General features: G+C 41.5%; 1 protein-coding gene across 2 annotated transcripts in view; it reads right to left on the bottom strand.

Moving 5' to 3' along the window:
- Positions 1-20,000, bottom strand: part of LOC147035181 (tryptophan 5-hydroxylase 1-like) — a 157,156-nt gene that overhangs the window by 37,688 nt on the left and 99,468 nt on the right. For both annotated transcript variants that reach the window (XM_085894980.1, XM_085894990.1), the window contains exons 5-6: positions 14,253-14,446; positions 9,213-9,348 (exon numbers count right to left, since the gene is read on the bottom strand). In XM_085894980.1, coding sequence (XP_085751106.1) covers positions 9,213-9,348; positions 14,253-14,446 — 330 coding nt within the window. The remainder of the gene's footprint in view (positions 1-9,212; positions 9,349-14,252; positions 14,447-20,000) is intronic.

The raw sequence follows: 20,000 nt of genomic DNA, 5'->3' as shown, positions 1-20,000 counted from the left end.
ACAATGCAGGTTTGAAATTTGTCTGAGATTTGCACGCCAATTGCTAACGTCTGATGAGTTTAGACCTTGGCTTCCAGACCTCAGGCAGAATATGGCAGAATACTCTCAGAAATTCATCTCAACTTTCACAAATGACGTGTGAAACCTACAGGTACAAAAACATTGCCAGACCATACTTTGTTAAGATTCTTAATGAATAATGTACATTACACTCCCCCCCCCCTTTTTAAAGTTTTTTTTTTTTTAATGACGTCCTCTTCCAAGATTTTTAAAGTAGAAAGTAATTAAATGTATATCATTTTCATGATGATTAAATTAATATTTGATGTACAATGTAGCTGCTGTCCTCTTTTTATGTTTTACATTAATTTTGCAAGAGAACACCTGTCCTTTCCTTTTGGTCTATGGGTAGCTCACTCTTTTTAACTCTCCATTTATTTGAACATTATAAAGCCTGGCTCCCAAACTGAGTTTTCCTTTTCCCTTCTTTCATCCCATTTTGCATGGTTTCACCCTTTCTCATGTTTACCTTATCTCTGTTTCCATCTAGTGATGTGCTATTGCACCTATTCTCTAATCTCCCCCCCTCCCCCTTCCTTTTTGCTCTATTCACTCTCTTATAGTGTCTATCCTGCCTTATGGTCATGATATTTCATAATTCATTTTGTTTGTATTCCTTGTCATGTACTTGTCATTCCTCATTATGCACAGATGACAGGCTGTTCTGGTGCACTTTGTCTTTAATTGTTTACATGTCACATGTATAATGGTGATGGTTTTGTCTTTTTGGCTTGCATTGATCAAGTCTGTTTGTGACTTCATCTGTCCCTTTTATCTGCATGTTAATTAGTATGCAATTTAATTATATTACGTTGTACTATTTTGCAGCCATTCCTCTTTTCTCTATGTTTGAATGTTTAAATGTTCAGTTGAATGCTACTACAACTGCTACTGCTACTACTACCACCACCACCACTACTACGACTACTATTATCACTACTACTATTCATTACATCTACTTGCAATTCTCATTGGCCAGAGATTAAAACGGAACTCATGACAAATCGAATGCCAGATGAGTATCATGGTTTAACAGCAAGAGTTTTCAGACACTAAATAATTGCTGCTTTTATGGATTTGCTCAAGAAAAAACACGTATTTGGAAAAATAAGATACCACATTACAACATTTGAATGTCAGAAGAGAGCATTGCCATGTGTCCATTTATATTGATTTGGCTACGGGACAACACAATGCCTCGTGAGATAGATGCTGTAATTTGTGCAGTTTTCCAGCAAAGATGAAGATCCATTACTCCATAAAATGATATTGACCAAAATGGTTCATGGACCATGTGGACATTTTTTTTTAAGTCACTTTGCATGAAAGAGGAAAATGCAATAAGAACAACCCAAAAGTTTTTCGCTTGGAGACCCAATTGGATAGAGATGGATATCCTTTGTATCGGAGGAGAAAAGTTGCCGATGATGGCATTGAGGTCCTAATGGCTAAACATGTTATAGACAATCGCTGGACTATACCATACAATCCATATCACTCAAGAATGTGCAATACCCACATCAATGTAGAATTTTGGAATTCTGTTAAATCGATCAAGTATGTCTGTGAATATGTGAATAAAGGTCAAGCGATGGATGTATTTTCATTCGGCAAAGATGGACAGGATCACTATGAGACTTGTGCATATCAGAATGCTTGATATGTAAGCACCAATGAAGCACTGTAGAATCTTTGGCTTGCGCATCCATGAGCATCATACAACCATTCAGAAACTTCAAGTTCATCTAGAAAATGCTCAGAGAATTTATTATAATCCGAGCACTGCAGCACAAAAATCCTAAGAGACCCCTACAACAACTTAGGTTTTTTTTTTCCAGCTTTATAGAGAAGATGAGGTTCCAAGATATTTCACCTGAGCGAATGGTGTCGGAAAGTAGAAAAGGAGAGTTCAAGGCAATCTTAGAGAAGGTTATCTATGAGTAAAGTCTAAAGATGCCCTTGGATGAGTGTACTCGGTGCATCCAAATATGGGTGGTCTTCTTTGTGAGGCTGGAACTTCATACTGTTCATGGTCCAGTCTTTTGAAGATTTGAAGACATATGAGGGTAGGGTTTGCGATACCTTCAAGAGTTCAAGGAGGCCTGTTTCCTCCATAGCTTACTGGAAGATGACCTACACTGGAAACATACTCCAGAAAAAGCTGCCATTAGTTGCTCTCCTAGAAGACTGAGACATTTATTTGCCATTCTCATAACACAGTGTCCCCTCGCTGAACCCCAACAACTGGAATTATAATAAAGAGAGCCTGTCTGAGGATATCGTACACATAATTCAAAGAGAATATTATGATTTAGAAATGACTGTTGGTAATGAAATTTTCAATGAAGCTCTCATGATGATTGAAGACAAAGTTATGAATTTTGGAGGACATGATCTCAGTCATTACAGACTTTAAAAACCTAATAGAACAACATGTGCTACGAATGTCGGAGCATTGTTTCAATGAGAAAAGGGGGGTTATGTTCATGCTGATTTGTGATTCATAAGGGAAAATTAAAAAAGTTTAAGAACACGAATGCACATAATTACATTTTCATTAAAATGCTTACAAATAAATAAAATAAAAAACCTCTGAAGTCATTGACTGGCTGTGGCCATAGATTTTGCCAGCAAGTGTTGATGGTGGAGGTTTTGACTTATTCCAGTGAGTCTTTGATGGTGGTGATGCAGTGGGGTATGTTGAAGTCCTTCCAACATTTCCCAATGCTAAGTTTGGGGTTGGTTTCCATAGCCTCCAAGATGTGATGGAAGGTGCGGTGGGTATAAGTTTTGAAAGTGGAAATTATCCCTTGGTCTCGTGGTTTGATTATGGAGGTGGTGTTGGGTGACAGGAAGATGACCAAGACATTGGGGTGGGCCACTTTCAGCTGCTTGGGGTTGCTTGGACTGTTGTCCACCAGCAGGGGGACCTTGAAGGAGACGTTCTTTTCTGCCAGGTACAAAACTGTTATAGAACCAATGCACGAATATGGCAGCTGTTATCCACGCCTTTGTGTTGACCCTCCAAAATACAGGCAGAGTGTGTTTGTTTTTGCCCTTGAGAGTAGGTGAGTTCAGGGCACAGTACAGCATCACCGGCTTTGCCATGCAGTCTCCTTTGGCATTGGTGCAGAGAAGAGATACCCAGTTCTTTGCAACCATGAACCCCAACGCTGGCCCCTCTCGCTTGGAGATGAAAGTTATTGTGGGCATTTTCTTCCAGGAAAAGGCCGGTCTTGTCAGCATGGAAGATCTGCTTTAATAGATACTCCGGCTCCGCAATCAGCTGTGCAGTTTGAACGGGGAAAGTTGTAACTGCATTGTGGTCTGCTGAGGCATGCTCGCTTGTGAGCTTCACATTGAGGAGGTTGTACCACGTCCTGAAACGGTTAAACCATCTCCCCTGCTCGCTTGGAAGGGACTGGGGCCACTTGTACCTGCACTACCACCCCCATCACTCATGCTCGAAGCATTACATGCATCACTCAGATTCCTGATGTTTCTCTGTCATTAATCTATCTATAATTCCAGCAATGTGTGTGTGTGTGTGTGTGTGTGTGTGTGTGTGTGTGTGTGTGTGTGTGTGTGTGTGTGTGTGTGTGTGTGTGTGTGTGTGTGTGTGTGTGTGACCGCTGTTTCTCGACAACCGCTGGTGCGATCTAATTGAAACTTACCAAGTATATTGCCGGGGCCCTGAGTATGTGACTTTTCAAGGTTTGATATTAATCGGACAAGTGCTTCCCAAGTTATGGCCATTTATTTACCAACCAATGAAAGGACGCGTGGCTGCGTAGGCGTGGCTGCGTAGGCCGGTGTGCGGCCGGCTGACGATGATGTCACATGCCGTGCCGGTTACAATGGGGAAAGGTGCCTTAGTTACCGTGGCGTAGGAGTGGCAATGGTCAATGGCAGCGAATGTCATGGCAAGCAAAGACAAGGAGGTAAACTTGATTTTAATTTGGATTTAAATTCACTCTGCATGTGGAAGTATCACAGCAGTTGTTACTTCAATGCAAGCGATAATTCGTGGAATGCATGTGAACATTCTGTACAGGCACGCACCACTTCCGGATAGTGATGACTTACTGTATTCTAATAATTTCTCGATTTCTTATGCACATTTATAGATAAACACAATGCCCCAATCCAGTCGTCGTTTACGAGAGCGAAGGAACGGCCTCCATATATATATATATATATATATATATATATATATATATATATATATATATATATATATATATATATATATATATATATATATATATATATATATATATATATATATATATATATATACATATATATATATATATATATATATATATATATATATATATATATATATATATATATATATATATATATACATATACACGTATGTATGTACACACACACAGTGCCTACAGAAAGTCCACCCCATTTCAAAATTTTCACCTTTTGTTGCCTTATAGCCTGGAATTAAATTGCGTTAAATCTGGCTTTTTCCACCTTTATTTACCCATCGTAACGCACAACTTCCAAGAGAAAAACAAATTCTACTAATTTCAGAAAATTCATGAAAAACATAAAACTAGAAAATCTTGGTTGGATAAGTGTCCACCTCCCTGAGTTATTACTTGGTCGAAGCACTTTTGACAGCATTTACAGCTGTGAGTCTGTTGGGATAGGTCTCTTCCAACTTTGCCTTGATTGATTGGGTAATATTTGCCCATTCTTCTGGCCAAAACTGTTCAAGCTCAGTCAAGTTGCATGGGAAGTGTTGATAGACAGCAAACTTCAAGTCATGCCACAGATTTTCGATTCGATTTAGGTCAGGGCTCTGACTGGACCACTCAAGGACATTTATGTTTTTGTTCCTTAGCCACTCCAGTGTAGCTTTGTCTGTGTGCTTCAGGTCGTTGTCATGTTAAAGGTGAACATGCGTCCCAATTTCAGCTTTCTGGCAGAGGGCAGCAGGTTTTCCTCTAGGATTTTTTTATATTTTGCTCCATCCATTTCCCTTTAATCCTGCTAAATGCCCCAGTCCCTGTTGATGAGAAACATACCCATAACATGGTGCTGCCACCACCATGTTTCACAGTGGAGATGCTGTTCTTTGGGTGTGCTGTGCTTTGTTGGGTTTGTGCCAAACGTAAAGTTTTCCATTTAGGCCACAAAGTTCCATCTTGGTTTCGTCAGACCACAAATCTTTTTGCAATATGGCTTTTGAATCTCTGGGATGGTTTTTTGCATACCTCAAATTTGACTCAAGGTGGGATTTTTTGAGTAATGGCTTCTTTCTTGCCAACTTCCTGTTCAGGCTAGATTTCTGGTGTGCTTGGGATATTGTCATATGCACAGTGACCAATGAAATGCACAGTGATGCACAGTCATATGCACAGTGATCATATGCACAGTGACCAGTGACATATGCAGAGTGACAGGAAAAACCACAGTGACCATTCTTTGCAATAAAGGCATGTAACTATTTCAAAGTTGCCATTAACCTTTTGCTGGCCTCTCTGATCAGTCTCCTCCTTGCTTGGTTATCCAGTTTGGAAGGACGGCCTGATCTATGCAGGGTCTTGGTGATACCATATGCCTTCCGCTTCTTATTGATTGTCTTGACTGTGCTCCAAGGGTTATTGAAGGCTTTTGAAATATTTTTTTATGCCCATCCCCTGATCTGTGCCTTTCCACAACTTTATTCTGGAGGTCTTTTGAAAGCTCCTTGGTGGTCATGGTTGAGTCTTTGCTGTGAAATGCACTGCCTAGCAGAGGAAACCTTCAGGAGCAGCTGATTTTATTCTGAAATAATTATTTCAGAATTATATTTCAGAAATATATTGATTATAATCAGAATCACTACAACATAACACAGGTGGAGGCCAATTAACTTGGTGTGTGATTTTGAAGGCAATTGGTTAGACCTGAGCGAATTTACAATTGCTATTATGAGGGGGGGGGGGGGGGTGGACACTTATCCAACCAAGATATTCTGGTTTTGTATTTTTAATTTTCTGACATTTGTAGAATTTGTTTTTTTACTTGGAAGTTGTGGGTTACGATGTGTAAATAAAAGAGGAAAATGTCTTATTGAATGCAATTTAATTCCTCGCTATAAGGCAAGAAATGGTGAAAAATTTGAAAGGGGGAGTAGACTTTATATAGGCACTGTACATGAAGCAAAAACATGCATACAGCTTATGTGCATATACACTACATCATAGTTTGACTCAAGGTCAATATATACATGAGATCATTCCAATTGCACTGGGCATGGTCTACCACCCAGGCCTGAGGCCTGTCCACCTGAGCTGTCCAACCAATGGGTGTAAACAGTGGGGTGGAGTCAGGGCAGCAGGGCACTGACACATGTATAATATGTGATATATTCTAAGCCTAAAAATAGCATAACTTTGTGAAAAATTGATGAAAAGCCCTGAAACTCGAACTTCTTCTGTAGCTTATCATTATAAATCCATGTACTTTGTTTCAGTTGAATATGTTAAAGGGTATGGAAAAACCACAGGTGGGATGGACAGATGGAGAGCAAGGGTGAAAACAGTGAAAACGGTCGGGGACAAATAAAGGCGCTCATCACATACTCTTGGCAAAACATTTTACAACTTGAAATTACCGTTACATCAATTTAGTAACTAAATTAGCTTCAGCAACGATTGTACTCCACGTCAAATTCCCCTTCCGTACCCATGTCATTAATTCCACCCAAAAGAAGTGGGGGGCAGGGGGGGCTGCTCATGTTTAATACAACACAAATCCTCAGAATAAAAGAAATCCGTGCAATAACAATGAAATTCACCAGTATGTAAACACATTTCTAAAAAAAAGAAGTAAGGAAACAAGGAATAAAAACTTTTTTTTTAATGCAAAAGGATGTGGGGATGTTCCTCCAAAATGTATGTGAATAAGGTAGGGATGGTCACAAGAAATGATCATGTGAAACCATCCCTACATCTTTCTTTGAATAATGGTTGTCCCAAGAAAAGGCACTAACTATGTGTGGGTGGGTGTGTGTGAAGTTATATCAAACACACACACACACACAAACACACACACACACACACACACACACACACACACACACACACACAAACACACACACACACACACACACACACACACACACACACACAATGAATGGAGGTGGATACTTTGAGATCTGGTAGGTGTCTGTTCCATTTCCTGAAACGTATCCGCATGTGGAGATAGCCAGCAACAGCAACTTGCAAGTACGCATGTACAAGCACGCATGCACACACACAATCATTATTCAAAGAAAAATGTCGGTATGGTTTCACATGATCATTTCTTATGACCATCCCTACCTTGTTTACATACTTTTTGGAGGAACATCCCCACATCATTTTGCATAAAAAAGTTTTTATTACTTGTATATCTATTCATCACTAAATGTACTTACAAATCGAAGCAAAAATCAAATTTAGAACGCCCCTCGTGTTGTTCCGAATTTGGAAGCTTACTGCACTCAACATTCAGGTCCTTAAAGAACAGTTATATCGGTAAGTGTGTGTTTCTAGTTAGGGCCCCCTACCTGTGTCTCACGGGAATTACATGTGTGCGCTGCGGAGTGTCGTTTATAACAAACCTCCTTCACTTCACTTCACACACCGACACCATAGCCCACTTGCGTTCGGCCACGTACGTGGGTGGAGATTTCCATCGCTTCAAATCGGGACTCCTCCCAGGAAGGCAGGGGCGTGCCCCTTGTCCAATCAGGCCACAGAGAACAACTTTCCCACAGCACCCCGGCCAATGGGATTGAGATTGCCACAGAGAGCGACCTTTCCCATGGCACCCCGGCCAATGCGATTGAGATTGCCACAGAGAGCGACCTTTCCCATGGCACCCTGGCCATTGGGATTGAGATTGCCACAGAGAGCGACCTTTCCCATGACACCCCGTCCAATGAGTGTGGAGAGCACCTCAGACGGCGATTTGCTCACCCCGGAAGAAAAAGAAATATAAGGAAGGCCAGACTGAGAGCTTTTTGGAACAATTCGAAGGGTCGTGGTGGTCATGGTCGTGGTCATCATCGTGGTCATCATCATAATCGTGTTGCGGGTTAGAGTCCCGCCGAGCTGGATCATCGTCGCCTCTGATCTTTTCCTTGGTCTTGGTCGGTTGGTGCGTGGCAGGTTGGAGAGTGCGGTACCTGGTGCTTGGAGCAGCGTCATGTTGCGGGTTCGAGTCCCACTGAGCTGGATCGTCGAAGGCCACACGAGGTGGACAGGTCCAAGCACAGGCTCTGGTCTCTAGCTCACCTGTCATCGAGCTGGAGGCCTTCAATAAAGACCCTACAGGTCCATTTCTGTGTGTGTGTGCCTGTGTGTGGGTCCATCTTTAAGTAGCAACTGTATAAGTGCTTTTACTTGTACATTGACTGCATTTCTTAAAGTCGGATAACTCTGCTCTTCTGTGTTCCCCTCCCTACCTATTGTAAATAAATATCCTTTTGATGAATGTTGCAGCTCGTTTCTGTATTTCTTCCATTGGCTTAGCACGGTGCGTGTTGGGAAATTGGGAAATGGCAAATTGTGCATTTGGACCGATGGGTCTTGGTAACCATCCGCTCGGGTTACTCACGGTTCAGCACGATAACGGCTTGTTCCGCTCGATGCCTGCCGAGGGTGTGAATTCCCTGGTAGCTTTGCCGCATGGATACTTAGGTATATTGAAGTCGGCAATTAACCCTATTCCACGCGGCCAAATTATTGGCGATTCGCGATCCTGTAAGGGACCTGTGCCTTTCAGAGTTCTCCGAGGAGCATGATCTAGATTTCTGGTGTTCGGTGGAGCCGACTCCACTGCTCCACCTCGCGGTCTTGCTTGCTGCCGACTCCCGGCTCCACAACAATACATCTGAAGTCATTGCAGATCATGAAAAGTTTTGAATGTAATTCATTTACATGATTACATTTTTACAGCAAGGTGAGAATTTGTACCTTGTGTTTTTCTTATGTGGTTGTTATATAATGTTGAAAAATGGCACAAGGACAGACACAATGCTATTTTGTTCCAGTAAAAATGTACCAAAGATGCATTCCCAAAGGATAATGCAGTGGGATCAATGATGCTGATTATGATGATACCGATGCTGATGAGTAGTAAACGTGAGAGTTTCTTACCGCTGATGTGCGTCAGATGAGCAGGAATCACAGTGAATGTGCAGGGGACAAGGAAACACTCGAAATGCCAAGGCGGCCAGGAAATCCCGCGGGTTGAGAGCAGAACAGATCGGGTGCAAAGTGAACCCCGTAACACCTGCATGGTGGATGAGGCAGAATGAAATGTAAGGGAGTAAAGGAAGAAAGGAATCAAGGTCAGAACAGAAAACTGCAAGAGGAACTGCAAATAACGATGAAACAATGAAAAGTTTATATATTGTATCAAATGAAAGAACTCTTCTGAGAGCCTTAATGTCTCGTCTCTTCCATCAGAGTACTAGTCCACTAAGTACGATAAGTGCATTTTTAATGTAAACTGAAAATGCACGGATAAAACACTCATTTCCACAAGTGACCTCACTATAATTGAGCAAACTCGTGTGGGTATAGAACCATGAAGCATTTTCCCCTGGGTGTTCAGTAGACATTTGCACACCCTGAAACAAAGTGGTGATCTGTGCAAAATTCATTCTTAGCCATGGAGTTATTCGCGACTTGTACTGAACACCCCCATTGCTCCTGCAAAGAGCAGCTCTGAAACCACCATAATTATGATCGATCTGGAAACCACTTTAAGAGTTTGTTTCCTTCCAAAAATGTGCTTCCCTGGAATATAGCTCCACTGACATTCTCATGCTTCCTATAAATCATTGCACCTGCACTAGCAAATCTCTCTGGGCATATACAATTCAATTAGAAGCGTTTATTAACGCAAATCTCAAACAGCTTGGAAAGTCCAGATTTTGTGTGACAGTGAAGACTACAGGCGTTTTCAAGGTCAAGGTAATCGGTAATATGATGTCACTCATATAATCTGCTTCTTGTACAAGTCCCTCTGGTCTGTCGAGCTGCAACCACAATCCCACATTGTGGTTTCGTTTTATATTCATATTTGGTGTGGGTATGATTCCCTTAGGATTCATATTTGCAATGCAATCTCCAAATTGTCTTTAAATTGTGCTGCACATATTAAATTGTAAAAGAAGAAGAAGCATGAACACTTAGCACTTACTTCTAAACTCTTGAACACAGTTGTACTGAGCTCCCTTACAAGAGTTTCAACAAAGGAACAATGGCTACCTGCACAATGGTTGCCTGCACAATGGTTGCCTGCACAATGGTTGCCAGCCTATGCTTGTTTGTCCATCCTCTCACCTTTTTAAATGCTGATCATCAAGCAAGGAAGCATCACGTACCATTTCAAGTCTTTTCTATGACTCGGTCAGAGTTTGAACTGCTGAGCTCTCAGACTCAGTGGACACTCCGACCATGATACCACCAAGTCTGGTTAAAGATTTACTATTCTGCATCCCCATAATCCATATAATCTATAAAACAAAAACAGATGACTATTAGAGCCAGACATTTTACATCAGGTCTGACTGATTGAAGAACCCTTTTAACAGGTAATTGACGGAACCACTTTCCAGGTCGTTGACGAGGCAGCGTTGTACATGATGAATGATGTCATTACTGAGAATATTTATCGGTCGAGCACATTATATTACAGTGCAAGTCAAAGATTCATTCGTGTCCAGTGTCCACCTATCACACAGATTACAAAATGCAATAGAATTAAGTCAAACACAGTCACATTACGTATTATTCAGTACTTCCAACTGGTATAGTCTCTATTTTATATTTGTGGGTTAGTATAGCTTGGCTTCATTCATTCTATTACTTCTTTAATGGCCCCAATTATTTCTTCCCTTCTTGTGGGGTTCGCTTGGAAACTTTTTTGGCTGAACTCTTTCACGAACCAACTGCTCTGCCTGATGTTTAACTGATGGCAATTTGGGCAGAAAATTTGTAATTCGTTCACCGTTCCAGCGATAACTCGCCTCTATTTGCAAACGACACCTTGAGATCTTTAACGTCCACCGATGACGAGCACTGGCTTGCGTGTCATCCTGGTTAACATCGTTTCCATGGATGAGGTACATGTTGAGGCATCGCCCGGCATGTGAAACACCAGGATGAGAGTTTATAGCTCGGTCTCGATTCGAGCCCAGGCAAAATTGCTACATTTAGAACTATAGTATATGAGAGTAGTGCACTCATATACTATAGTTAGTAAACAGGTCTGACTACAGTAGTCTGCAGAGAGCTACTACAGGAAAGGAATGCTATTTTTGCCTGGGAGACAGCTCAGAGGTGAGTGTGCATACCTCGAGGCTGTCTTGCCAGCCTCTGACTTCATTTGTCCGTGCACTTGTCTCTTTGTTTTGCCTTATTTTGTTCCTGCCCTCAAGTTTATTCAGGTACTATGGATGCACACCAACCTAAAAAAATTATCATATACATTCCCCCATCATATACATTGTCATCCTATGCACTGATCATACACAACACAATTTTTCAAGTTGTTCACCGTAAGGATCATTTATTTATTTCGTTCACAAAAGGGTGGCATTTTCAACCGGAGTGAAGTCGATGACGTGCCATCGCAAATCCCCACTCTCCTCACCTAAAGCAAAGTTGAAAGATGGTAATAAAGTTCCACCAGGAATGATTCGATATCAAATTTGGAATTTAAAATGATTTTACCATTTTGACCCCTGTGACCCTAAGTCCCCACCCCCTCTGGGGGCATGAACATGCACAAAAAAGGAGAGAGCATGGTCAAATAAAAAAAAATGATTACATACATCAAGCGTCCCCTATTGTCGATTGCACATACAATGTTTCATTTTTTTTTTTTTAAATATTTTCAAATGTGCCAGGAAAATTAAATTTTCTGGTATTTGGCCTTTTGACTCCACACCAGGGGGCAGAGGCAAACAGTATACTGCTCTTGTGCCTTCGTGCCATGTGGTGATCACAACTACCCAAGATGATGAATTTCTACCCAACCGTTTAGAAGGAGATAGCGTGACGGACGGACGGACGGATGGATAGGCAGACAGATGGAGCAGATGATAATAACCCCCCCCCCCATGTTTTTTGAAAAACTTGGGGATAATTACCCTTCTATTTTGCTCCACACATTCCTGTTTCCTTTTCTTTCCTTCTTTTGCCTTATCACAATTTGAATGATCTCAGTATAACTACCCTACATAACTATCGAGCATTTGTAATAAATCATTAGAACACGTTTACTCATTCATAGTCCTTGAGAAACCCATTGGGGTATTTTTACTCATTATGGTCGCAATTCAAGGCAATGTAATAATTATCGTTCATCATGACAATCACAAGACTCTTCTCATGATCTGAAACAACAACAAAAACAAAACAAAAATCATCATTATTCCTTTCCAACCGTTAAAAGTGATATTTCACAAATATCTACGATTAAACTACAGCTCAAATTACAAGTCATCTCTTCATATTAAATAAGTAAGGTAGAGGAAAAGGAAGATGTGAATTGAAAGCAATACATTTGAAAAAAATAAGGGAATGTGAGGGAAGGGAGTGTAGGAAGTTGTGAGAATGGGGGGTTGGGGGAGCAGGGGTGGAGGACAATTGTTATTGGAAATAACATTAACGTGAGAAGGGGAATAGAGAGGAAGGAATGTATGAAACATAAAGAGGTGTGAGGTTACTGGGAATGGGTGGGAGATTATTGGGCATGGGTGCAGAATATTTGGAATGGTGGAGGTAATTGAGAATCTGCGGAGGTGATTGGGAAAGGGTGGGAGGTTCTTATGAATGTGGTGGGGTGATTGGGAATGGGTGAGTGATTGGGCATGGGTGGAGAATATTTGGAATGGTGGAGGTGGTTTTGAATCTGGGGAGGTAACTGGGAATGGGTGGGAGATTATTGGGTGTGGGTGGAGAATATTTGGAATGGTGGAGGTGATTGAGAATCTGGGGAGGTAACTGGGAAAGGGTGGGAGATTATTGGGCGTGGGTGGAGAATATTTGGAATGGTGGAAGTGGTTTTGAATCATGGGGAGGTAACTGGGAATGGGTGGGAGATTATTGGGTATGGGTACAGAATATTTGGAATGGTGGAGGTGGTTTGGAATCTGGGGAGGTAACTGGGAATGGGTGGGAGATTATTGGGCGTGGGTGGAGAATATTTGGAATGGTGGAGGTGATTGAGAATCTGGGGAGGTAACTGGGAATGGGTGGGAGATTATTGGGCGTGGGTGGAGAATATTTGGAATGGTGGAGGTGATTGAGAATCTGGGGAGGTAACTGGGAAAGGGTGGGAGATTATTGGGCGTGGGTGGAGAATATTTGGAATGGTGGAAGTGGTTTTGAATCATGGGGAGGTAACTGGGAATGGGTGGGAGATTATTGGGTATGGGTACAGAATATTTGGAATGGTGGAGGTGGTTTGGAATCTGGGGAGGTAACTGGGAATGGGTGGGAGATTCTTGGGAATGTGGGAAGGTTATTTAAGAATGTGGGGAGGTGATTGCCAATGTGGGGACTTGTTCTTAGTCAAAAGTAAACCAACAAATGCTGGTTGCATTACCAGGATGTGCGTGCGTGCATGTGAGTGTGTGTGTGTGTGTGTGTGTGTGTGTGTGTGTGTGTGTGTGTGTGTGTGTGTGTGTGTGTGTGTGTGTGTGTGTGTGTGTGTGTGTGTGTGTGTGTGTGTGTGTGTGCGCGTGTGTGTGTGCACGCGCACTTCCATGGTTAAACAGCATACATTTACCCACTCACCAACACCCTCAATGTATTCAAATTTATTCAACAACATTTTATATTTATGAGATTTTTTCATCACACCAAATAATTTTCCTGTGTTCGGTATTTGTTCCTCGGCATCGCATTACTCGTATATTGAAACACGTGAGTAAACGAAACTTACAATTCGAACTCATTTCTCTTCCATTACCTTTTTGTCCTTTTCATTTCAAAATACAAGGACATTGCGTGTCTATGATTAACAATTAAGCTCGGTGAATCGTCGTTTATAATGAAAAACGAAATGGTCCTTTAAAAATAAGGGAACCGGGAGAGGTTTGTCTGAATATTCGAACCCGACGTGAAATCACTGATCCATCCCCCACATAATCAAGGGTTAAAATAAACCAAAGAAGGCACCTGCGAGGAAAGTGCTCACACACCCAACCTGTGGAACCTGTTCGAGAATGAAGGGAGTTTGCTCAGCTAGAACGGAAAACACTCGTTGGAATTCTGGTTGGGTGCGAGATACACTTGATCTTGCAGCAAGAAAAGTTCTTGTCCAGACGCACACCTCACCAGGTGTGTACTGTAGTTCAGTCACAGGATTCCAACTGCGAGGCACACAAGACACAGAGAGTAAACACATGGCCGGTTATGTGATGTAAACGATGGTAAACCAAAGCCTTAAGGGTTGTGAGTCAAGAGGGGATTACACTGTTATTATGTTGTTTATACACACACTGACATATGATCAACTCCTCGAAAAGAGAAGCAGGTGAAACAGACTACTTGTTGTACTGCAAATCATTCCACACCTTTTACTTATGACTTGGTTGTGATTGATGCGACACACGATATGTAGAGCTTAAGATAATGGAATAAGACACCTCTTACACGAGAGAGTTCAAAAAGTTCTTGAAAAGAGATACTCACAAATCAAATATATGCCAAAACATTTTTATTTTTCAATACATAAATAATAATAATAATTATAACATTAGTAATCTATATCGAAATGGCGAGGAGTCTGTCCGCTCTTGTGTCACGCTTCATTCTGAAGGGTTCCTGCTGTCATATAATTATAAAAATTGTACCATTGGAAAGATAATAATCAATACCTGGAAACGTGCCTTCGTACAGCCTATTTTAAAGAAGGGTGATCGTTCAAACCCTTCTAACTACCGTCCTATTGCTCCGACTTCTACTGTTTCCAAAGTATTTGAATGTCTTCTCAATTCCTATTTTCTCAAGCATCTTGAATATCACAGTCTTCTGTCTGACCACCAGTATGGCTTTCGCAAGGTAAGATCTACAGGTGATATCCTTTCTTACATTACGAATGTCTGGGCTTCTTCTTTGAGAGACATGATGGGGAATCTTTTGTTGTAGGCCTTGATATCTCAAAAGCCTTTGACAGAGTTTGGAATTGGGTTCTGATATCCATGCTTCTCTGTTTCGGCTTTCCTCCTTCACTCTGCTCTCTCAAATCGAGCTTTCTCTCCGACCGCTCTATCTCGGTAATTGTTGATGGTTCAATATCTCCCCCCCCCCCCTTTCCCAATCAACAGAGGTGTACCTCAGGGTTCCTTTCTGTCCCCAACACTCTTCATTCTTTTTAACAATGACCTTCTTTCTTCCACAAATAAGCAAATGCACTCGTATACTGATGACTCAACGTTACATTCCGCCATGTCTTTCCCATCTGCCCTGTCTTCCCTCACTCGATGTACATCTCGTTTCATCACAGCCACCTCTTTAAATTCGGATTTGGACAAGATCTCCCAGTGGGACAAATGTAATCACGTTAAGTTTTATGCTTCAAAAACTCAATTTCTTCTCGTCTAAAACTCTTCTCAACTCTTCAATCTCCTTTTGAAAGCTCTACAATTATACCATGTGATACAATAAGCCTACTAGGTATCACTCTAACATCAAATTTATCCTGGAATCCACACATTACTCAAATAGCTAAGTCTGCCTCGAATAAATTAGGAGTCCTATTCAGATGTCGAAGATTCTTCTCCTCTGAACAGTTGCTCCAACTATATAAACGATTGATTCGTCCCTCTCATCTGGAGTACTGCTCTCACATCTGGGGAGGTTCCAGCGCCACATACTTACCGGACAGAATTGAATCTAAAGTTTATTCGACTTGTCAACTCTCCAAATCTGACCGCAAAACTCGAATTACGCCGCAAAGTAGGCTCTCTTTCTCTTTTCTACAGATATTACTTTGGTTTCGACTCGCAAGAACTTGCTGCTTGTGTACGTCCACCATTAGTGAGACCAAGGAATACTTGACAAGCCACTACATCACATGATTATTGTGTGGCCATTGGCAATTCAAGGGTGGGCAGTTACGATGTTTGTTTCTTCCCCTCCACTGCCAAACTCTGGAAATCTTTACTTTCTCATGTCTCCCCAAACACTTATGCAAACCTAAAACCCAAACCTAAAAAGCAGATTTTTTATTTCTCAAAAACTCTGAGGCTATTCTGTCTTTCCTTACTTTTCTATTCATGCAATTATTTTATCTCAGGCTTGGCCTCGATGAGGACTATTCAATATGTGCCTATAGCCTTCAATATTTAAAAATAATAATAATAATAATAATTTACTTGGAACAAAACTGTGTCCATTCATAAAGATGCCTTTTTTTAAAGCACTCTTTCAGGGAATGAAGAATAAGAAGCAGGAATTGGAGCTTTAATGCAGCGGTTCTGATGGAAACATTAATTTTTACGATTACGACGGTAATATAAAAAAAAAATTGAAAAAAAAATTCGTTTCCTGATTTGGATGTTCACCAAAATCGATATGATTTCACCTTGTCACACACCCAACCTGTGCATCAAGCTTCGTCTGAGTTTGTCCATAATCTTTTGAGATATCATGCTATGTACTGTATATCAGTTTTAGCCCTTTCACTCAATGGCGAAGAATCACTTTAAAAATTCTCGGTTCTGGATTCGGATCGTCAAAGAAATTGAATCAATTTTTCATTGTCATACACCTAACCTGTACACCAAGTTACGTCCGTATCTGTCAACAACATTTTCAGATATCTTGCTAGATATATCGTTTTGGCACTATCTCTCAATAGTGAAGAATTACTTTTAAAAGTCGAGTATCCTTATCCAATTCTTCACCAAAATCAAAACATTTCATCCACGTCTCACCCGGAACCTGTCCAAAAAGTTTCGGCTGAATCCATAAATAATTTTTTGAAATATCCTGCTCATACACAGACAAATAGACAGGGGTGAAAACATAACCTCAATCCACCTTCGGTGGTGGAGGTAATGATGGAGGTTGTTTATTTTTGATTTTTTTTAACACAGAGTCAATGCTTGTGGAAGAGCTTGAAGACTGAACAAATCAGGATGCAACATAACAAAAGGATCAGTGGAGAGAGGGGGGAAACACCAACAGCAGGGATGAAGGAGAAAATGGGGACTTGAACAAATTATAATTAGTGTGGGGAGGAATGAGGGGTACGGAGGGACACGTGGCGTGGAGGAGATTTTTTTTTTTTGGTACACAATGTTGAGGCTCGTGTAAGAGCAAACGTACAGAATGCATAACAAAGTGAACAGGCAATGAGAGGGGTGGGAGAGGTAAGCACAAAACATTGGGGGACAGAGACAGGAGATCTGTGGAAGGGATGGGGTGGGGTACACGGGATAAATAAGGTGGACACCACAGGGACTTTCAGGAAGGAAAGCAGGGAATTTGAAGGAGGTGAGTTTGGGGTGGATTAACTGGGGTAGAAAAGATTGTGGTTTTGGATGGGGTAAAATAAAAGACGGTGGTGAACAGCTGTTGTGAAGACCTGGAGGGAAGAATGGGATTGAAGAGTGTGGGAGTTGTTCCAAAGGCGGAAAAAGAGGAATGAAAGAGTGAAGGTAAGCAGTGATTCTTGATTTTGACAGTTTTACCAGAAGGGGTTGCTGGGCAGACCTTGAGCGCCCTGCAGATATATGGGGGGGGACAAATCAAAGACAGAGCAGGGGGGTGAGGCCGGAGAGGAGACTGGAAGACAAAAAGACCACTGACCTGCCTGCAGTGAGAGAGTGATAGACCCAAAGACACAGCTTCATCGCAGGAGATACCAATGATCATAAATGCCTTGGTTTCCACAGCATGAAGCCAAGAAAGGTGAGAGGCGGGAGCACCAGCCCATACGGGAAAGCAGAACTCCATCAGGCTGTGGATGAAAGCTTTGTATGAGGTCTGGAGCTCAGGTGTGCCAAGGTAGGACTTTGCATGCCGGAGGATGCCCAGTCTGCAACTGGCTTTGCAGGCCAATTTGGAAATGTGGCTTTCCAAGGAAAGATCATGGAGGATAGTGAGACCCAGAGGCTTGAATGAAAGGACTTTTTCAAGAGGATTGTTGAGAAAGTAGATGGGGGAGTTTTCCCGATGGTCCTTTCGGAGAGACATAGAGAGAAAGTGAGATTTGTCAGGATTGAAAGACATGTTCTAAGTGTTGGGCCAGCTTGTTGTTTTATCGAGATCTCCAGAGATTGAAGAGGATGCTGCTTGCTGATCAGAGGGAAAAGACATTGTATGGCAGAGGATGGAGTCATCAGCAAAGAGATAAAGAAGATTTTCCAGAGAGTCAGAGAGATCATTGCTGAAAACCAGAAAAAGAACAGGGCCCAGAATGCTACCTTGAGGAACTCCAGCCAGGAGAGGAAGGGGGGATGAGAGAACTCCATTAAGGGCCACACATTGACTGTGGTAGGAGAAGAAGTCTGCGAGCCATGAGTGGAGATTGCCTTGGATACGAAAGCGAGAGAGTTTGGAGAGCAGGGTGGGGTGCTAGACCATATTGAAGGCATGCGATATGTCTTGGGAGATGGCTCGGATCTCACGTCTGGCATTGAGGACCTCCATCCACGTTTGGGAAAGCAGGAGCAGCAAGTCCAGGATAGAGTGACCTGCTCTGAATCCAAATTTATGATTGGAAATCAAGCCATTGGAGAAGAGGAAGGATTTAATGTCAGAAGCGATGATGGATTCCATAATCTTGCTGATGATTGGGAGCAGGTTGATTTGTCTGTAGTTGCAGGAATCTGTTTTTGCACCTTTTTATGCAGAGCAGTCATGTTTGCTGATTTCACAGCAGATGGCAGATGACCTTGAGCAAATGAGAGGGCAATCCAACAGAGAGAGGGTGAGCAAGAACAGCAGAGCAGGTTTTTAGGACACGTGGGCTGATTCTGTCTAGACCGGTTGCAGAATCTGAGTCGAGGTTTGAGGGTGATAGACAGCAAGCTCTCTCCCTTGTCAGGAGAAAAGAACACTGAGTCCAGGAACAGCTGGGTGCGACTGGGTAAGGTGAGTAAAAAAACTAACTCCGAGATTAATATTTCTTCGAACAAAAGATGGAAGACAAGGTTCAACTGTGAGGGATGAATCAAAGTATTTTGATAAACCATTGGAATTGAAAAATAAGGATGATAGAGTATATTTTGATTTGCTGGACTCTCTTAATTATAGGGTCAATATATCTGGTAAAGTAGGAAGAATGAGAAGGAGAAACACATTATTCAGGTTTTAAGTAGGCTTGGTTCAGGTATTTGTTGAACAGGGGGTTGAGCAGAACTCAAGAACCTCAATTCATCATTATATATCAATGCCTTTTCATTAACAAGATAGAACATTGCTGTTTCTTCTGTTGGGATGTGACCTGCTGTGGTTTTTGAATCTGTTGAATATTCATTGTTTTGGAGAGCATTCACAACATAATCAGCGGGTTGATTTATCCCTTTCAGTTGTTGAAATAATCCTTCATCATCATATTGAAATTCTCCTATATTCTCGAATTCTTACTCCATCATTTGACTGAAATCTTTTAACATTTGAAGTTTTTTAGGAGTATATTCTATTGTGGGAACTGTGGAAGCATCTATAATTTTTTGTTGGGAAGTTTTTCAAAGTGGTTTAAAATATCTCTCTTGTTTTCTTTCAAATGCTTCTTCACCCATAAGTTTCTGTCTGCGTTTCTTCGTTATGTCTTCCTGTTGTTTTACAACTTTTGAAACCAACTCTTGATGTTCCTTAAATCTTCTTGCTCTTTCTTTCACATCCATTTATTTATTGGAAAATATCATTTACTGAATTGTAAAGGTCAACAGAGAAATTTTCCTTTTCTTCATC

This window comes from Eptatretus burgeri, chromosome 1, assembly GCF_056783735.1.
Source record: "Eptatretus burgeri isolate ZD-2024b chromosome 1, Ebu_testis_v1, whole genome shotgun sequence".
Classification (NCBI taxonomy): domain Eukaryota; kingdom Metazoa; phylum Chordata; class Myxini; order Myxiniformes; family Myxinidae; genus Eptatretus; species Eptatretus burgeri.
This window is presented reverse-complemented; position numbering and strand designations above follow the sequence as displayed.